A 21,516-nucleotide genomic window follows, 5' to 3' on the forward strand; every position below is an offset into this window, starting at 1 on the left:
CACTATGATTAATTTATCATTATCGTGAGTGGATGATAATAATAATGATAATAATAGTAATAATAAGCAGGCTAATACTAGCCTACTACTACTACTACTACTACTAGTAGTAGTAGTAGTAATAATCAGAAGAAGAATAATGATGATAGTAATAATAATAGGCTAATTAATAATATAATAATGATTATAGGTATTTTTTGTTGACAGACTTCCTGAGTTTATTGTTTATTTTTGTTGTTGCAGTAGAGTATGTCTGTTAAATCTGTTGTGTTTTTCTTGTTGATGGTGTTAATGTGATCCAAAAAAAAAATTCGGCATGTGTTTTCATTAAAATTTAATGTTGGCCTAAAACAATTGAGTATCTCTACTAAATCTGTCCAAAAGTGGGAAAGTTATATCCCGGTTCTTGTTCGTTATTTGTTTTTTGGATTTCCTAATGTCTACTACATTCATTCATATCCTGTGCATCTCCAGGGGGCTAAGCCCCCCTGTCCTCAGAACCTAGTGACGCCCCTGATGGCCACCATCAGCAGAGACAGAGACAGACAGACAGAGAGAGAGAAAGAAAGTGATGCAATGTGGAGATGGAGAGAGAGACGAAGTGGTAAAGGAAGGGAGGATAGCAGAGTGTTGATAGAGATACATGGGTAGAGATTAGGGAAGAGCAAAGGAGGGAGTGGTAAGGTAACAAGTAGAGACAGAGAGTAGTCGAAGCGAACATGGGATGTGAGATTGAGGGTGATGCATCCATTCATTTGTCATCCCTTCACAGGGTCTGGGAACTGGAGTCAATCCCAGTATGCTTTGGTGCAAGTGTTTGCACCTGCGATCTTGGAAGGAAGGTCAATACTAAAGAGGACTCCCAGGAACTACAATGATGTTTTTCTCCTCCACATTTTGGACATTTTTCCACAGAAAAAACTTCCTGGACACCATTGCATCCATTTATCTTTGACGGTACCACCCCTGTGTGTACGTTAACTATGGGGCTAGACCCACAAGAACTTTAGTTTAGCTTAGCATAGCACAAAAACTGGAAGAAGCATGTAAGAAGCTGGCCTGGCTCTGTCCAAAGTTAAGAAACTGCCGACCAGCACCAGAAAGTGATTACGTGTACTCTATTTCCTAAATCATTAAACTTTTTCTTGACAATAAAATGCTTGTACTCAAACAAAGAAACTTTTAGGATTATTTCAGGTAACTTCAACACCAAACTACTAATTTTCTTCTCCATTCCTGTTCGTTTTATACTTTTTTTTTTTTCCTTCAGTGACAGTTTCTGCACATGTCTGCCCTGCTCTGCTGGACACTGTTGATGCACCTATAGTATACAATTTCTGCTTTATTTTTACTTTAATTACTGTGATTAGCTTCAGGTAAGCAGTACACAGAGGTACTGGCATATACATGCTCTCTCCTCCTCTCTCTGTCTTTTCTTCTTATGCATGCATCACACACATTCTCAGCACATACAAAACTTATTATTGCATTGAGAATTAGATTGACATTAATCCAGCGAAGATTCTGTGGCATATTGATAATCATGCTGTAAATAATGGAAGGTACGGAAACTGTTCCAATTTCCTTCACGCGCTGCAGGAAATGACTCAGCTTTATAGAAAGCAAAACCAAAAGTAATTAAGACCTTTTGCAGTTCATCACCGAAATTGAATTGTGTGAAATACAACCCAGTCATTATTAGCTGGCTGCTGGGCCATCGCCACACTGAGATATATATTTTTTACAAATAATTGCAAAAAGAAGAAGAAAATGGATCGTGCCATTATAATTAGGCTGGAGCTATGTATTATGTTACCATGTGTGCCATGATAATAAAGAATAGCCATGGCCAAGCAGGGATAAACTGTCTAATGAATGGTATGTCTATAATTACTAATCAAACTGATTTCACACAAGTTGACAAGACAAGAAAGACAACTCCAGATAATTTGCAGTTGTGGGAGTGTGTCTCTTTCCTCAGTGTTTGGTTTCATGACTTGAAAGCACCACAAACTGTCATTGGACATGAATATGCATTTGATATTGACACGCTGTGTTTTGTGTGTGTGTGTGTGAAAGGGTGAAAGATGGACAGAGAAAGAAAGGAACAGAGACAGACAGACAGGAACAGGACAGATAAAAGCTCTGTCGTCAGTCCTTCTTAAAATGTAAATGGTTGTGTTGGGATTGGTTGGGGCTTCGCTGCTAACGAGGCACATTGAGGTGATAGATGGAGCTTTAATTCTGAAAAGGAATTGAACTACAGGCCTGGGAAACATTAGTTAAGCAGCATGACACTCTTCCCATCCATCTGCGCCTCACCATCCTCCCTTTCAGCTCTTTTTTCCGCCCATCCTGCCACCTTGGTTTACCATTAGTCAAACACCATGTCCTGCCTCGGCCATCTATCAATCTATTGTTTCCTCCCTCCTCCCCTCCATCCACCACTTTTTCATTAAAAAACTTTCATCTGACTATCATTCCTTCCTTCTCCTTTTTTCTCTCTCTTCATTCCTCCAACATCTCATTACAATTGTACTCATTTTCCATTAAGAATAAATACATTCGTTTTTAGCCATGCAGGCAGCGCGGCTGTGGGGACGGGGATTTTCTCTCCACCTCTTTGTTCCAGATGGAACATTTTTAAACAGCTAATGGCTGGACTGCTATGACATTTGGTACAGACCTTCATGACCAAACACTTGCAAAATTAATCACATCAACCTCAGCTGACTTTGTGTACAGTGCTAATGAGCGTTAGCATGCTAACATGAAAGCCTCAGAGCTGCTAGCATGGCTGTAGACTCTTTGTGTTGTTCATCAATTTCTGATAAAATTGCCTGAAGGCTAAAGGACTGTTGTTTAGCTGTAGTGTGTTGTGTTGGTTTTATGTGGGTGTATCTGGGTGTGTGTGTGTGTGTGTGTGTGTGTGTGTGCTTGCTGATCAGTGACAGGACGTATTATGTCTGCAGAGAAGCAGTTTGGTTTGTGGCACAGGAAGCTGAATTGTCTGAAAACAGAATGCAAAATGAAATGATGTTCAGTAATGATATAATCAAAGTGTGAGGGTAACCCTGCATCAGTATTCCTCTCATCACTCTTTTCCTTCCCTCATCCTGCCTTCCCCTCATCTAGCTTTCCTTACCATTCCTCCCGCCTACAGCGTTCATCATCCATCACCCTGCAGCCGACACTGTTTCATTCCTACTGTGTACTTACCTTCTCTCCTTCCCCTGCAACATATTATCCCTTACACCAGCCATCCATCCAGCCGGTCTGATCCCTCCCACTCTTACACTTTCTTATCCCTCTTTATCTCATCCTTACATCTCTGAGTGTCCGCAGCGCCACACCCTGCCAGCCCTTCCTCAGCGTTACATCTTCTTCCCATACTCTCCTCCTTTAAATCAAAGCACTCGTCCCTTCACTTGCCCACGCTCACAATTCATCTATTCATCCTCTTCTTCACTTTGACGGTGTTAGGAAAAGGAAAAATGTGGGGTCATCCTGTTTGATGGTTAAATTATTTGTCCTCCTTCCTCCACTTATTGTCTCTTTTAACCCTCTGCACGGTGATCCTTGTGCCATAATACAGTCCAATATTGCATTATGAGCTCCTTCTTGATTTAGCCGTAGCACAACAATTTGTTCCTCCCTGCTTATGGTCAATCCATCTTCCCCTCTTTCCCTGCCTCCCCTGACCCCACCCTCTCTCCCTGCCTCCATCCATCCATCTACCTCCCCTCCTCTCCTTAGTGTTACATATGAGCCAGCGGCGATGTAACGATTGGTTTAAACAGGTAGTCTGTATGCATGGAGGCTCACTAAACTATACTAATGTGTATGTTTGTGTGCAGCTACCCTCTGCTGTCCTCTGTGTGTGTGTGTGTGTGTGTGTGTGTGTGTGTGTGTGATATGAGGCTCTTTTTATCACATTATCAAGTACCAGCATGATGAGTGTGTGCTGCCAGGGTTTCATAGCCAAGAGTGTGTGATCAGTGCTCTTATTGTCTTCTCAGGTGCTTTATCAGGATTAAATCAGAGTTTATGGCTAATGGGGACACAGTGTGTGCCTGTGTGATGAGTTACTCTTACACACAAATTAAGGGTAGCTATATGTGTGTGTGTGTGCGTGTTTTGCTTCCTCTGGTTTCCGTCAAGTTATAATTTAATTCCTTTTCCTTTTGAAACAGTGCAGAACATTAGACATCTTAAGTGGAAACCAATGGGCTTTTATGCAGTTTGGGCAGACAGGCAGGAATGTGGTGAAGGTTTTGTGATGCCTCTCCTGGTCGGACTTTTCAGTCACAGCCAGCAGTGCAGCATGAGGTCACCACTGAAGAGGTAACTTTTCCAGGAAGTCCTGTAAAGGTGGCGTTTTGTTGTTAATCTTTACATCCTGAGTTTCTATCAGTAACACATTGTATTAATCCTTGAGGCCATAAACAAATGTAATTAATTCAAGGGTCACAGATGAACCAGAAAGTCGGCCAGGCAAATATCTAAAGTCAACACCACGAAGAGATGCAACACTACAGGGATGATCATAGCTGGAATGATACTCTGCAGGGAGAACAAAGACAATCTGGTGAACTGGTGGTGAAAAGCCAGGACTATAAGCACTGGAAGAACTGATTGGATAATCAACAACAGGTGATTGTGAACTGGTGGGAAACTGATCAATGACAGGAAGTAACACATAATTAAATGTAGGGAAAGTACTACAAAATAAAACAGGAAATGCAGAATCCACACACATCCTCACGTAGAGCATGATGTACAAAGAGGGACCTGCTCATGCACACTCTTCCATAGTGCTGCTAGTGTGTAGTTTGGCCGAGGCGAAACTAGTGTGTGAAACCTGTGTGTAAACCTTGTGTTTTCACAGACTGAACCAGCCATGACCCTGGTCTTTGCAGTGGATTTAGCGTACATTCCAGGAGTAACAACAGCAGAGTTCATCGTCTGAGAACATATTGGATTTTCCTGTCTGTGTTGGGAGTGCAATGTGACTGCAACACAGAGAAATGTACGCAATGCTGCGGTCACAAATGGGGCTACTGTTCAAACATCTTGGGCGCAACAAGTCGTGGGTGCAACCAAGTATAAAACACACTTATGTTTTCCCTGACAAATGGAAATAAATTGAAAACAAATAGGAAATAACCAGAGACAGATCTCTTCACAGGGTTCATAAAAACAGGACATATTTATCATGTTTATACTGGATATACAGGGGGACAGATCATCTGGGCTGACCCTGAATGTCTGCCACCCACAGCTCAGCAGTTTCATGACCCAAACAAAGCAGCATGAGAAATGAAGACACCCCAACACATGCAGGAATACTGGATGCTTCTTATGTGGGCTAAAGGGCCCTTTAACCTCAGGGAACAGTCTGGCAGGGGCCCAACTCTAAAGCATTGTCCATCTTCCACTGCGGGTGAGCCTTTGTGTTTATGTGCAGTCCTGTGTCTCTATGATTAGGTGTCTACGGGTTAACGAAGTTTATAACACTAAGGACCACCAGACATATTGAGAGTGAGAGAGAGGGAAAGAAAGATTAGAGACATAAAGTGAAAGATGAAAAATAAAAGGGCCCGAGTCTCAGCCCACAGTTAGAAAACTGAGGGGGAGCCGTCTGTAGTTGCAACTGCTGGTAAACTAAATCAAGCGTCACAGTTCACAGCTGTATGCTCATTTGTGTGAACCACCACCTACACACGCCTACACACACACACACACACACAGTCACAAAGATTGAGTAAGAAAGCATCAGACTAAGAAAAGACCTTTGATATTTAGCTTCCATCATTTGGGAAACAGCTGCTGTACAAATCTAAATGTACAAATCTAAATGAGAAAATGTTTTCTTTTTAGCCCAGTGCAGCTTATCCTGATACATAATTTGATGCTACTTATTTTCGGATGTTTGCTGGACTACGACAAGGATTCATACAATCCTTAAGTGGAAGGTAAACTATTCTGTTCAAACTTATCATATCTGAAAATTAATGCAACTAACTTATATCAGAGTGTATGTCAGCTGGCATCAAAGACGCTCGGCTAACTCCTGTGCATGTGTTCATCACATGGTCTTTATGCACAGAAAGTGAAGAAGAGGTCCACACACTGTGCAGCAAACTAATCCAGACATGCTGCCTCACTCACTTCATGGTTGTCAAGCCTCTGTTGTTGTTGTCTCTGCTGTTTAACAGTGCCACCTAGAGGTAGAGGAAAGTATAACAGCTGTGAGTTTAAATAATCAACATGATGTAGGATTCTGTTTTCTCGCTTCAAATCACAGAAAGACCGGACTTGCTGTTCCACTGAAAGTGTCTCTGGAAGGGGAGGAAGAGGATCATGATGCGTGTGTGTGTGTCTGCGTGACTTGTCGATAACCTCCGGCCTTCCACAGTGGTCAAGGCTCTGTGCAGCTATTGATCACCATCATTATTCACGATCAACTGTCAGGTCATGACACACAACGCTTATACCAATGCAAACATTGACGCGCAGACACACATGCAGAACCATGCGCACACACACCAACACACGCACACATTCATTATTCTGTCCAGCGGCACCATAAATCAACGCGTAGATCTATAAAGCCGGAGATTCAATCCATCATGAACATATTACTTTCTCATACACGTCCAAACTCACACACAGTTTCCCCAGAGTACGCCCAATGAAATGACATTAAGTCCAAGTTTATTCCTTCCCACATTATTAAAGCTGAGTAATTCAAACTCTATCCAGGACTGAGTCGTTCTTCGCGATATTAAGTTAGTCATTCTGTGTTTAATTTCAGAATTAGTCTTGATCAAAACGCTGTTCCTATTTACTTCATTATCTCGCCGGTGAAATATCGTCTTTCTGAAGTTAGAGCCCACTTGTCCAGAGAGACTTAAGATAAGGACACACATGCATACACAGGCAAAGTCACGCACACATTCATGAAGACGTAAAATAGTGGCAGAGGATGAAGAGAGATGTCCATCAGGGCATTCTGTGTGTGCCTCAGTGTATTAGTGAGATATTGGCTATTTCCTGTTTTGATGGCAAGTCATTTTACAGGCGGACAGAGACACAGATGGCCTGGTCACCTCTTGGTGATGGTCTGTGACTGGCATGATTGCTGTGTGGTCTCCGTTAGTTTGTCTCTACTCCACTGCAACGTTCCTCGTTCGCTTTCTATCAGCCTCCTTCCTGTGTGTCTTGGTTTGCGCTCTCTCTTTATCTCTTGGTGCGTGAACAGGAAAAACGGACGTGAAACATTTTCACAGCTATCTCATGTAGAGAACGGCGGGTCAACAGTTAGAGCGAGCGTGCCAAGCAGGAAGTCGAGGGAATAAGTCTTGCCTTGTATTTAAGGTTCAAGGAGATGCAATTGTTCATAGATGAAAAATAGCTGTCAGTCACAAAGGTTGAAATAACAAGCTTGTTGGCTATCTGACAGGGGGAATGAGAGAGTGGAACCGTTTCATGTTCTCTAATGAAACATCTCACACGATCTAGAGAGAGACCGAGATACAAAGACTAACGAGAAGAAGACGAACAGCTATTCCTCAGAGATTTTCTGCACATTTCTACTCACAAAAAAAGAGGAAGCTGGCCCCAGTTGGAAAGTTCATCCTGGTTAAGTAAATAAAATAAATTACCCTTGTGCTCACACGGTCACTGGTGAGAACTGGGACAAGAGAAACAGTCCATTTTTCATGTTTTTACAGGAGCGCCACACCTAGTACATGTCTGCATATCAGCACATCCTGTTCCACTGAACATTCGCTCTGCGATGTCATCAGTAGGTGCAAAGGAAACCACAATTATTATATATTATTAGTGTGAATACTCAGTGCTGTAAGCTTTTCAGTCATCTGTGATAATATTCAGGGAGAAATACTGACTCAAATGCATCCTTGTGCACATATTAAGGTTTCTTTTCCTTTAACTTGTCTTCATGAGGTAAATGTCGATTGCACACCATCAGCGTTTACATTGGTTCCCTATAAGCCTCGCTGTCTGCCACCAGGTACGATCTCCCGGGAAAATGAAGGCTGACTGTCAGTCCAGTCCAGCTGGCACAGTTTCTATCTGCTTTCATGTCTCCATATGTCCATAGACTAAATGAATGTATGAACTCAATGCTTTCTCTCCTCATCGTCTTGTTGTGCTCCCGCCTCCACCCTGATGCTTATCCTTGCTGTAGTTACTTTTTTGCGCAAAGCAATGAGCAATGTTAACACTCCATATAAAATTATGACTTAGTGAAGTTAGTGAAGCTGCTTCTTTCTTTTTGTGGTTTTGATCATTTCTTTATGGATATCTGGAAAGAAACACAGTGTGTCCTGTGTTTTTGGGAGTTTCTGCACTCTGAGGAAAACCAAAAACTATCCAGTTGTCTCTGAGCACCAACAGTAATACCACACAGAAACACTAGAGGGGGTTGAAAAGTTGCCTGCTTCCACATTAATGTGTTTAGCAAACACCACAGAGAATCCCTTAAACTCTCTGGACCATTTTAGCTTTCAGTTTTTCAGCCCACTGTTTTGGTTTTACAGCACAGAACTTTATTCTCTTGATAAACTTGATGTTTTCTGCACCAAACAGCAGGCAGACAAATTTACCAACTACCTGGTGGACACAGTGGCACAGTTAACAGCTAACTGGTCAGATCTTTGTCTCAGGAGTTGGACACCACAACAGAACTTATATTTGACAGGAAGTCAGAGAGATGACTCTAAATGAAAGCTCGTGCTCCTCGGTGTCTGGTGGATGTGTAAATAGTCAACAGTTTGCTGACATGTTCACCATATCAACTTTCTGAGGAAAGTGGCCCAAAACAACTCTTTCAGTGCAGATTTAAATTACAGTTTCAAAGCCCACAGCTGTTATCATGTGAAGTCTGATTGTTATTGCTGAGGTCTGATTGGTGCACAAGAATGAATTACACCACCTTTTTCTTTTAGAGCTGTGCTCTCTTCAAATCAGTGAGAGGAGCGCAGCCAAAAAAGCGAATAATGAAATCTCTCATGCAAAATAAGTCAAACTGGTCTGACTTTGGCAGAAACTACTCCAGTCCGTTATGCATGGCTCATAATAAGGAGCACATCTGGACTGAATTGCAGGTTGATCCGGACCCAGCCCATATTATAAACTGGTACCTTGCAGGTCACATCTGGCCCAACAAAGCTTCTCATGCAGCCTGCAAAATATTAATGAATTGAAAAAAATGTGTGCAACTAACATCAGTGACCAGTGGAAGCAAATCATAGTTCATCCGTTCTACAAAATCGGTTCATTCTCCAACCCCATCCTCTCCGCTCATGGATGCACCATCAAACAGACCGGCCCCAGGTTTGGCTGCCCTCCCTGGACCTGATGGCAGCGAACTGGTTGGACTATTGGAGGAGTTGTGTTTATTTCCATTAGCCAAATGTTGCATTGAGTCTCAGACTGAGTATTTTTGTTTGCTTCCTGAGTTTTTTTGTTGAGATTAGGACTCATTCACTGGTAGTTGATCTGTAGGGTTTATATTGTGTGCTGGCTGCACTGGTTATGAATAGGCCAGCAATTGTAAAATTTCTATTTTCAAATAAATCCTCTATTGATCAATGAATTGTTAGTGATGGCATTTACAGTGATCCTGTCCCCAGATGAACGTAGTTTTAATATAGCTGATTTCCCCATGGTTGATATTGTTATCAGGGCAACAGTAACTGCTGCAGAGAGAGTTGTGTGTTGTTGCTGCAGAGTTCACACACTAACGTCATCAGCTCCTAAATCACAGATACACAATGTGTCTTGTTTTATGCAGTCTCTAAAAGTAGTTGTAAGAATATGTCTGAGTCAGAGATAAATATGGACTCTCTGCCTGAGTCTCGTCTTCCTCAGTTTCGTGCGGGTCCAATCACCAGTGATATGTTATTAATTGATTGAACGCTATTTTGTTCTTTCCAATCGTTGCGGACCTCTGCCCTTGAATGAAAATCAGCGATAAGTTGGAGAACCTCCGGTCTAGACAGTTAATAAGAAAGAAAGGAAGGAAGGGAGGAGGGAGGTTGTGTTGTCTGCTGGTGATAGTGTTGTGTTGACGGAATGGTGATTTGAAATATGGCCGCTCCACTTCCTGAGCTTTGAGTATCTCTAGTGTCAAATTGTTTCCAGCCACCTTTGTCTGTGTTTTTATTTTGTGAGTTTCCTCCCTCCCTGTCTGTCTGTCTGTCTGTCTGTCTGTCTGTCTGTCGTCGGACTTCACTCACTTCCATCCTCTCGTATCACACACACATATCCACCTCATCGTGGACTGCCAGCGATGATCATGTGTCATCGCAAGGCAGCTTCGCTATTGATCGGCAGATGTAATGATCAGGAGATGCAGATGATGGCGCCACCCTCATTGATTACCAGTGACAGTTAAAAAGCATGGCATAATTCCCATTGATTGTCAGTGACAGGGTGTAAAAAATGGTGTCATCTCCATCGATTAGCAATAAAGGTATGTGGCAAAGATGTGTCATGGGTCCACAGCAGAGAAGCCCTCTCACACACACTTCTATTCATCATCTGAATGTGCGTGGCACATGTGCAGATGCACATAACAGTGCAGTGAAACCCAAGACCCAAGACAGGGCTTTCCCTCTGCCATCCATGTAAAACAGTGGAACACACAAATGAGAACTAATTCTGGATACGTTCTCACAATAGTCTCAACACTTAGAGAAACAAAAACACGATTTCTCCTCTTTTAACCTCAAATGTCTGGAAACTGAACCCTGGCTGTCACCTGGGGGATTCAGGGGGAGTTTATGAGAGTTTAGATGTATTGTCTCACCCTAAAATACACATGGTTTAGCCTGAATAAACATATTCCTTTAGCCGGCCATAATTAACATTTCAACAGGGTTTCCATTGTTGAAACATTATAGGAAATGTCCAATCAGCAACATTTAAGCACTGTGGACTCTGTCAAACTCTCCATTGTCGGCCTTTTTTTTTCCCCCAAACTTCTGTTGAACCATTTCTTGGCGGCCCCAACACCGATATGATTGAATTTAAAAAATAAAAACCCTCAGTAAAGATCACCTCTGTCACTCAGTAACCGAGAACAGTTCACAGCTCATAAAACTGCAAGCACACACACAGAGATCTCCTGCTGTCTGCCAACCATCTGTCAAGGAGAACATAACACTGAATATGGGTAACATTAAATCGATATTTACATAAACAAATACGCCAGATGCAGGATGACCTAGAAATGTGGGGTCATTAGACAAAAATGTTGAACCCGGTTAAACTTTTGCTGCAACACAACATCATCTGGGATCTGCTTTTTTAATCAAATGACGTAACTCTGCTATTTAGCTTGCAATCATTGAGACAGAGTACAACTTCCCACAGTTGTTAAATATGGTCTGAAAGTGGTCTGTGAATGCAACACAGGTAGCAGCTCATATCATGTCAATGCATCACGGTCACGGTCAAGAAAACAAAAGTAGATGCAGAGTGTCGCATTTTACAAGGGAAGCCTTGATGGACAAGAACAGCTAAACGTGACAGTTTATGTATTTCTTCATTCTATTTTACATTTTCTCATCACTTTGATATGTGGTGAATTTCTCCTCGTCTTCTTTTCGCTGAGACGTCTCTGTGCTGAGGACCATCAGCCATCTTGGGACCTCACCGTCTCTCCCCTTGGCTGTTGGTGCCTCCTTCCAGATGTTTTGGATCCGGATCTTCATCCTCCCAGAGAGTCAGCTTCTCCTCTGTCTCTGTCTGTCCTTTCGTAGAGAAAAGGTTGCGAACAATAATGAAAACGATCTATAACTTAAGTTTTATTCTAACGTTAGCAGCACAAATACATCTGTTACACACCAACATCTACCTCAAGTTTGCTAACATTAGCCACCATAAGCTTCTGATCATACCAGATTAAGCAAAGCTGGGCTGTAGCTGCAAAACCTGAGTTTAGTGAATTCAACAAAAGTGATTGTCATTTGTGAGAAGAAGACTGTTTATCACTGCTATAGATTAATGGTTAATGGACATGTGGTAGATACCAAGAAATACCTGACATGGCCAAGAAAGAGTGATAAGATAAAATGCAAAGACAGAATAAAACAAAAACAAATCAGATCCAGTTAAGTTCACATCATTTTATTGTGGAACCATGAAAGTCATGACTGTCTTACTGAAACCGTTTTGTTTCGTGAATCCATCCTACATCGTTTTCCCTCCTGTTTTTATCGTCTTCCTGCACTCCTCTTTTTGTTCCTGCCATCCATTCTTCATTCACCTTTTCCTCGATGGGTTTGCTCGATTCCATCTTCCTTATGTTCCCTATCTTTGTGATATATATGCCCATGGTGTGTTTTTTTCCCCTGCCACCTTGATGAGAGCACACACACACACACACACACACACACACACACACACACACACACAAATAGATGGATGAGCTAAACCAGCCAGACTTCACTGTGAATTATAATCACCTTCAATCTGTGTCTCTGAATCCCTGCCCAGTTCTGATGTTCTGGTGTGTGTGTGTGTGTGTGTGTGTGTGTGTGTGTGTGTGTGTGTGTGTGTGAGGAAGCTCTGCCTCACCAACTCATGTGTGAGTATCTTTCATGAGTGTAAGTGATGGAGCGGCAGTGAATAGTTTGTTCCCCGAAGGGCTCTGCACGTATGTGTGTCTGTGTTCCTGCTTATTATTCTCTCGGTCCCCTGGTGTTTGACCCGACTTTCTGTTCTGTTGAGGTTTTATGTGAGCTGGAATATAATTCTGTTCCCACCGCTGCTCAAATACAGTGTACGCACACGCACACACACCTTTAGGGAACAGCCATCAGGGCGAGTGGTCCATCACTCACCCTCACATAAGGTATTCAACTGCACTACGTCAATGTCACATTGTCAATGGCTAAACGTGTGTGTGTGTGTGTGTGTGAATAACTGGTGGTCTAGCAGTCACTGAGGTAGCAGAGGAGGATGCACTCTGGAAATATAAATCTCTGAGAGATGGAGTGGAAGAGAGAGGACATTTGAGGAAAAATCTCTGAAGTTCTCAACAGAAACCTTCATTCCGCACATAAAACACGCTTGCTAGAAAGATTAACCAGGATGAACAAAGGACGTTTTTTAAGAAACAGAACTTGTCAGAGGAAAGCCAAAGAGCTCCATTGTGGGGAAGCATGAGTAATCTGAGGATTATAGCAAGACTTGACCCTGAACCTCCAGACAAAGAAGTTCAGCTAACAATGACACGAATGACCACAACTGTCTGAGCTGGGGCTAATTACCATCGGCCCTGCGGTGAGGTGGAATCCACCCAACGCTAGAGGACACTAGCTCCTCAGACATGACTGGAATATGATTTTGACGGGTTTGTTACACCTTCTAACGCCACCTGAAACCTAATTTCAGACAAAAGCTGAAATAAAAAAGCCACAAAACCCAAGCTGCAGTGCAAGGAGACATATTAATGGACAAAAGTTTTTAACAACTGCACACAAAACTGATGTTGCTGCTTGAATAACCACACGTTTTCAAGGTCGCTGGCTGGTGCAGATATGTTTCATTATGTGTCTGGCGTTGCACAGTTTATTATATTGTGACAGTGTTTTTTTTGTGTGGTGGCATTTGTCTAAGAACCCTGCTTTACGAGCGTTTGTCCTAGTTTACAGATAACAGTAAACACTGCAGTGACCCTGAGACAGAGACGTTTTTGATAATCAAAATTCAATTTTTAATGGAAATCTTACAAAAACTAACGAAAGATAACCCTCAGAGCATCCCTCATGTATTATGCATATATGTAATTCTGTGCATCCTCGTGTTATCACCAAGTCATATCTCAAGTCTGTAGTTTTTGATTGTCAGTAATGTGCAGGAGTCACGCTCAAAGGCCAAAACAGCCACAAAATGTGAATATTTATGAATTAGGTTGGAATTGAAGAGAATCAGATATGATGATAAAAGAAGAGAGGACGTAATGCTCTATGAAAAGTCCTTCAGTCACATGACACAGCTAGAGACAGAATGAAGCTATAAAGTGTGTCTGGACGTGAGAAGCAACCGTGGAAGATACAGAGAAAGAGCGTGCTGCATAAAATGGGGCGATGCTGCCCCCTGCTGTACAGAGCAGGAACAACAACACCATCATGTTAATCTGAAAACAGCTAATATTTTCTTTAAAAAGTATGAAAAGAGTAATAATGTTGCTGTTTTAGCATATGCACAGAAGACCTTAGGCTTTTCTAACTAAGTTCACTGGCTCTATATGTGATATATATTGCTGAAAGTTCAACTCACCTTTGAATCTCCGCTCAAAGGCATAAGAGACAGGGGTGCCAATGAGACGAGCCCAGTCATGGCTTGTGCCTGAGTATGGGCGCATCCTTTTTTCCAGTTTTTTTGATTCAGCACATCCTCTTCTGCTCTGTTATCAATATTAGCCGGCTCCAGATTACTTTGAATCATCAGTGCAATAGTTACCTTTCTTTTTGTCCCATCTCTAAGTTGTGTACTACTCACAGTGTTACTAATGATCACAGAAATATTATATGAACATTATGGGAATACTACAGCAGTGTCTCTATGATCTCCTCGCTCCTCTGTGACTACATGTTGTTACTTGTTGCTTGTCAGTGGTGCTACTCTAAAGAGCACATAGCCTACAAAACAGCATAGAATTGAGTATTTACAGTATACAGTCTGGAGAATAATAGAGATCCAAGATGAAACTGACAGAAGGGTACACTTGTAAATCCGCCTGGTACTTCAGAACCACGGACAGCGCCCTGGATTGATCGATACATGTTCATTCAGAGCCATGGTCGTGGAGTCTAACTTGCACAAAACTCAGTCAGATAAAGCATCAGTGAGTCAGGCAGTCTAGGCAAACAAATGCACTCTCTCTGTGACTAGAGGATGGAGAGGGGGATGGCGGGTTAACAAGGGGGAAGCATTTTGGTCATTTTTCTAACAAAGGCGGTGGCATCCCCCTTCATCCCCTCGCCAGGTGGTTATTCATATAGAAATTCAGGTTTTTGTGTCTTGATTTAAAATCTAATGCATTAACAAAGCTTAAGCAAGATGGAGGCAACTATAAGGGTGGCCACATAATAAGCACACGATATAAGCCCACAACATTTAATATAGACGATGCACTCTGTCCCATCCAGACACAATGACACCAAAGGGTGATGTGAATTTCAACCTGTGGCCTAATTTTCCTCCCTGTAGCTTGTTTTTGTTTCATCTGCCCAAACTCGTCAAAGTGAAAATCGTATCTGAAGAAATGGACTTGATTTGGTTGACGTTTTTGTTTCAAACCTGAATACAGACCAGCAAATTGAAAACATGAAAACAGACACAATTGCAAAGCAGGCAGTACATGGTAAATACAAATGCAGGTCTGAACTGCAGGTCGTGCAGTGTGACGGCATTTTGCAGCGACAGAGCTAGAAAGATGCCTCTGCTGCTGCATTCTGCACCATCAGGAGTTGCTGAATAAATGTGCCATTCATCCCTGAACTGTCCTCTGTGTGTGTGTGTGTGTGTGTTGTTGTTGTCTCCTGTTTGGACTCACGTGGGTAATGTAATTGACAGATGGCTCTCATTCAGGTCAGCACAGGCACAGGGGAAAGAGGGACGGACATCACAAGTTAAGACGGTGCCTGGATTTTTAGTCTTCGACACTTGCAAATGAGGACATTTCAGCTGGGGAATATTTAGATTTCTTGAGGATCCTGGAGGAAACCTGTGGGAGGAGGTGTGTTTGCTTATCAGGGAGGACATATTTTGATGAGAACTTCTGGAAAGGGCCAATGGGTGCCAAGTTTACCATCTGCTGCTGTCACTACTATCTGAGACACAACAGGGACGAGAAGAACGCTATTTTGCGGTGAGACAAACACCTGACTGATTGCCTGATGGCAATCCCAAATCCCTGCCTTTAATCACCATTTCTTTTAATATACTCAACTTCCGTTTCAAAATCCCACTATCCTGCTTTCAAACCACTTATTCCTTCCCAATTCTTTTCCCTCTCTGCAGCATGCGGACCACCACAGCTTCCAGACAACCAGAGCTGTTAACCAGTGAGTCCAGCGACAGCGACACAGACGGGGAGAGCCTTTTTGGGCCACAGCCTTCGAGAGGCAGCCCGCGGAGCGACAAGCCGAGCCAGAGGAGCTCCGGGGATCCATGGGCCACTATGAACACAGCGTGTGAATCTCCCATCATGAGAGGATCGGACGGACAGCTGCGGGCTTTTATCAGCATGAGAGACCAGGCCGACAAGGCTACAGAGGTGAGAGAAAGCATGTTGTGTGTGAGATGGTTAAATGTTGAATGCTCATGAGAAAAAGTGTGTCATTGATTGTACACTTTAAGGTAAACTTGTTCAGTTTCAGTGAGAGCTCCTCATTACTTTTAGTAGGATGTGATGGCTGGAAATCGGATGTTTTGAATAATAAGGGAGAATAAATAAAGGTGGACCTTTAAAGTAACAGACACAACTTATATCTGGACACATACACAACCGTGAATGTACATGCTAAAAATGCAGAAGTCACAATTTTACACGTAAAGGACATTTTTATATTTGTGTATAATTGAATATGACCTGATAGTGACAACATGCATTTCTATGGAAATACGAGGGACTGTGATGACTGTGTGATTATACCCACCTGAGATCCTTTATTGGGGTTGAAGTGAATCTTTAAATTCAGTTTTTCCTTTGCAGATTTAGTGGATCAGTTTCTCACAGTTAAACTTAGCAGAGACCTGCTATTTACATCTGAACAAAGATTTACTGTATTTCTTCATGGCTGGATTCTTTTAGAAAATTCACACATGTGCTAGTACCAGAATTAGCTGCAATAATTCAGTAATTTAGTCTCTTTTCCTTTTCTGTCACACTGAAGCTTTCTAATGTAATTATCTAATAAGAGGACACAACATAGATAGGTGCCTCTCAAAGAAGCCTTTGACTCATGTTCAGTAAGTCAGTAAAATCAGTGAATTAACTTGACCTGGATTCCAGATTAATTTAACTCAGCCTAACTAATAATCACATTACAGGAAATGAACTTGGTGTCCCCAGAATCATGAAGTAAATCGAGCCATTAAAAACATATCTACTATAACTGAAGTCCAGGAAGTCATTTATTAGCATAAACTGAGGGAATGTAAGAGAGTTTTGACTGAAAATTACTTTCTTTCAATCAATAATCTATAAAAAAAAGGTCAAAGGTCAACACACACACACACACACACACACACACACACACACACACACACACAGATGACATGCCACTTTATTCACTTATTCAATCAGTGACCCAAAACATCTCAGACAGTAACTTACTGCAGGTTGTACAGAGTTAGAACAGATCAGACATAGTACTTAGTACATTAATGTCCGTGTGTGTGTGTGTGTGTGTGTGTGTGTGTGTGGGGAGGGTTGGTAAATGGTGTTTTTGAAGGATGATCCCTGCAGTATATAAAACACCCCGTCAGTTGTTGCTCAGTATTTCTCCACAGTCCTAATAATCATTTTTTGAGAGCAGAGAGGAACTTGGAAATGATTTGGAGACTTTAAATGACAGAAACACCGAAGAATGAATTGTAGCCGACTTCAGTGTCTCACAGCACCCACATTTAGAAAACCGGCTTTCATTTAAATAACCTGACACTCTGAAACACATTTATTTTTCATTATTTATGAGCCCATTTCTCCGCAGAGGGAACTCATCGCTCAGAGGCCTTTTCAGTGAGACTCCAGCTTGAGTTTGGTGAACATGTGACCGGCTGTCTTCGTGTTGAGAATAGTCGGGCTGCAGGACACAGTGGCCACATTGTGTTAATGAATTCCTTAACGGAGATGTAGGCCAGCAGCTTGGCTGGCCGTTCAAAGGGAATATTCACTGAACCATCCTGTTGTGAGACTGTTTTTAATATTAGGCCAAACAAACTGAGGATGGGTCTGTTACATTAAAAGGCAGCTCAGCGCTGGGGACGAACCAGCAAGAGAAGAGCAACATGCCAGTCTGTCCTAACGCTCTGCTTTGTGCCATTTACAGTTATTTTCTTCAGTATCAGACAGTACTCGTTTGGCTTAAGTCTACAGGTTTAAACACAACGGGCCTTTTTCACAGGCCGCCGCCCTTAAAGGTGAAACCAAACTAAAGAGAGGATCAGAGAGACGAACATAGTGAGGACACCTGTGTGAGTGGGCTGCAGAGCCTCTAAGCAGCAGGTGTACTGCACCAAACACGTGGTCTCACAATGGCTGAGAATCATCAGTGCAACTCTGATTGAGTCGTATGATTGCAGCTACACTTCACTCTGCATCTGTCCCAAAACAAGCCTCATCACCTACCACTACTTTCTACATAAAAAGACCTATTACATGACATATTGTGTGTTTGCTCATAGGAATGGGAGAAGCTGAACTATGACATATACACGTTACGCTACGCCAGACGAGAAGTCAGATCTCGGTGGAAGAAAATCCTGCTGCAGCTCGGTGAGACGCTTTGACGTTAATCGGTTCAGTGAACATTTGCTCCAGTCGATTCACTGTACTCTGTGTGTGACCCTCCCTTCATCCCTCTCAGGCTATCAGTGCGAGGCAGAGGCCTTGCTGTGTGTGAACAGGCAGAGTCGGCTCATTCGAGAGCAGGAGCATCTCAACAAGGCGGCAGAACTATTGCAACAGCTGCTGGACCACACCTCGCTGTTCCCTCTGGGGACGACGCACCAGAACGGATACCTCTACGTCATGGTACACACACACTCACACACACTCCCAGCATGCTCTGCTCTGTATTTTTACAACTGACAACAGAAAAGCTTCTGTCAGATTTAAAGGTTTTGTCCGTCTTATGATGCTCTCAGGTGTTCTCATCTTCACCCTCTTCACCTCCTCTCCTCCCTCATCTCCCCTGTCTTTTGTTGTCATCTCTCTCCGTCTCCACTTGCCACCCTCCAATTTCCCATGTTTCATTCTCATCACGCTCCTCATCTGCCTCCATCTTTCCCTCAGGACCGCCTGGTGTTACTGGACAGTGCTGAGGAGTTTGTCCGACTGGCCAAAGAAAAATACCCCAAGAAAGGAGGCTGAGAGACAGAGACAGAGAGAAGAAGAGGACATGAAGGCTAAGAAATGTTGAGGGACATATTTTTTAAGCACATTCTGACATTCATTTAATTGTAGAGGTAAATTTCATCTAATGGCAAATTAAAAAAAAACCTGCTCCTGAATTAATTTTACTCCATTGCTTCATGGTAAGTTGTACATTTGTTGATCAGACCATACAATTTGTAATGCATGATTTAATAATTTTCTTTTAAAAGTAGAAGTTTACTACAGCATTTCTGTTGCACTGGTACACTGTTGCTCAGCTGGGGGAACTCAGGTGCTCTGGACTGGATTGACATGTTAATAAACAAGCTTACAGGTGGAGATATTTCGGGTTAAAACCTGGTTGAGACGATCCATTTAAATATATTCCTTCATCTCACCACAGACATCTTTAAAACATGTGTTGTTGATGGATGATACTGAGGATAACAAACTGTCTTTTTCTGTGATACCAGCTTGTTTCTTGCTCACCTTGTCACTAATAAACTATATTAGCTCCGTCAGTCTCATTCAAACTTACTGTATCTGGCCAGCAGGTGGCAGCATACGCCTCAGTCATGCTCCAGTGGGTTGAACTGGAAGCTAGTTGGAAACTTGTGTGTCACAGATGGGGTAAAACTTAATCACATTATTTAACTCATGACGTTGTTTCCTCACAAAATTAAAAAAGAGAATATTTACAATTTACTATTAAAACAACTATGAGGAATATTGAGGAATATGGATGTCCAGTAACACCTATGCAGGCTTGAAATGCTGCTTTGTTTGTTTCAGCGTGAATATGACGGTCTTAACGTTATTGTTCCAAAGAAGAATGTCAGCATATGGTGCATAATGTCAGTAACGCAGCGCATCCATAGGAAATTAAACTTCCCTTTCATCATTTTGTGAACTTCCCTCTCTTCAAGATTTGTGCAGGATGCAGATGATAACGTCTCATCTTGGCTTTCATTCAAAGCCAGTTTTGAGGAACTGTTGTACACACACACACACGCCCATTTGGGACTGTGCTGTCTTCAGGTTCAAAGAGTGTGAGAGCGTCTTCATACAGTTGATGATTGCGGTATGCCGTACACACATTCATGCAGAAAGAGAGAGTTTACTCTGACCCAGATATTGTTCTCTCCAAGGCCCCTTCCCAAGTTTGGGAAACAGATGTGGAACTAAAAGAGGAGGGGGGGGCGCTGGGGGAGGGGAACTGCATGAGAGGTGGACCAATGGTCTGGCAGCTCCGACAGGCATTGTGCTGCTTGCACCTTTTTCTCATTATACGACTGTGTGTGTGTGTGTGTGTGTGTGTGCATTTTAGATCGAGTAATGCTGACATCATTCTTCAGACTGAAATGCTCCTCCATCTCCACAGAGAGTAGATTTGATAGACCAAAGAAGGGAATGATTAAGAGGGTGATTGTGTTCGATGTTGGAGAGAAATTGAAGAAAAAATGTCTTGATTGTCAGATTGTGGTCGCTGCGTGTGTCCACGTGTATGTGCGTTAAAAGGTTAAAATCTCACCCTATACCTCACCACAGGAAAATCATTTACAACTCTCTGTGTGTGTGTGGGTGGGTGTGTGTGTGTGTGTGTGTGTGTGTGTGTGTGTGTGTGTGTGTGTGTGTGAGTGAGCAGGGCAGACAGAATTTTATGGTCACACACACTCATGGAGCTGATGGTCATTCAGACTGTGACTCCTGATGATGGTCAGATATTTTATGAGAGTCTCTAGTGGGGCGTTGTCCCCACACACACGCACACACACACACACACACACACACAGTGGGTGGTGAGCGATGGTTTTCTCGTCATAGCTTTCGTTATTCTTTGCTCTTTATATCATTTTTCTAATTAAAGTGTTTAAAACAACAAAAATTTAAAGAGATATTTCCCCATTTTTGGGCAAATGCTTTCTTGAGGATGAGAAGATAATTGGCACTCTCATATCTACTTGTTAAAGATGCCGCTGCAGCCAAGAGATGATTATCTTAGTGTAGTATAAAGACTGGAAACAGGGAAATAGCTGTTCTGCCTGTGGGGAACGAAATGTCGAATACAACTCTGTATCTCATTTATCTGTGCAAAAGCCAAAGCATAAGAATGATGAGTTTTACAGGGGTGTATCCTATTTGCTGCTTTATTTCTTGAGGTTGACAGACAGCCAGTGGGGATCCAGGCCCTGGTCAGAAATGGGTAGGCAGATTTTTGCTACCAGGCTGTCAGTTTCCCCCTTTTTACAGTCTTCTTGCTAAGCTACGCTAACCATCTACTGACTTCAGCTTCATGTTTACCACACAACTATGAGAGTAGCGTTGATGTCCTCATCTAACGAGCTGTCTTACATTAGAAAGCGTTCCTTTCT

The 21,516-nt window shown here is 42.4% G+C and overlaps 1 protein-coding gene across 1 annotated transcript; it reads left to right on the forward strand.

Annotated features, from left to right (window-relative positions):
• Positions 1–15,628: 15,628 nt before the first annotated feature.
• LOC143330616 (melanoregulin) lies at positions 15,629–19,665 on the forward strand. The gene is made up of 5 exons (XM_076747312.1): positions 15,629–15,913; positions 16,066–16,321; positions 18,454–18,544; positions 18,636–18,802; positions 19,064–19,665. The coding sequence occupies exons 1-5, from the start codon at positions 15,837–15,839 to the stop codon at positions 19,139–19,141; spliced, it is 669 nt and encodes a 222-aa protein (XP_076603427.1). The 5' UTR covers positions 15,629–15,836; the 3' UTR covers positions 19,142–19,665.
• The last annotated feature ends 1,851 nt before the right edge of the window (positions 19,666–21,516 follow it).

Source organism: Chaetodon auriga, chromosome 13 (genome assembly GCF_051107435.1).
Source record: "Chaetodon auriga isolate fChaAug3 chromosome 13, fChaAug3.hap1, whole genome shotgun sequence".
NCBI classification, from domain to species: domain Eukaryota; kingdom Metazoa; phylum Chordata; class Actinopteri; order Chaetodontiformes; family Chaetodontidae; genus Chaetodon; species Chaetodon auriga.

What these genes read in the sequence shown, in the direction of transcription:
- LOC143330616 (XM_076747312.1), top strand. Translation starts at nt 15,837, where the DNA reads ATGGGTGCCAAGTTTACCATCTGCTGCTGTCACTACTATCTGAGACAC. An exon ending in GAGAAGAACGCTATTTTGCG is followed by an intron (nt 15,914 to 16,065) that starts GTGAGACAAACA and finishes CCCTCTCTGCAG; the next exon opens with CATGCGGACCACCACAGCTT. An exon ending in AGGCCGACAAGGCTACAGAG is followed by an intron (nt 16,322 to 18,453) that starts GTGAGAGAAAGC and finishes GTTTGCTCATAG; the next exon opens with GAATGGGAGAAGCTGAACTA.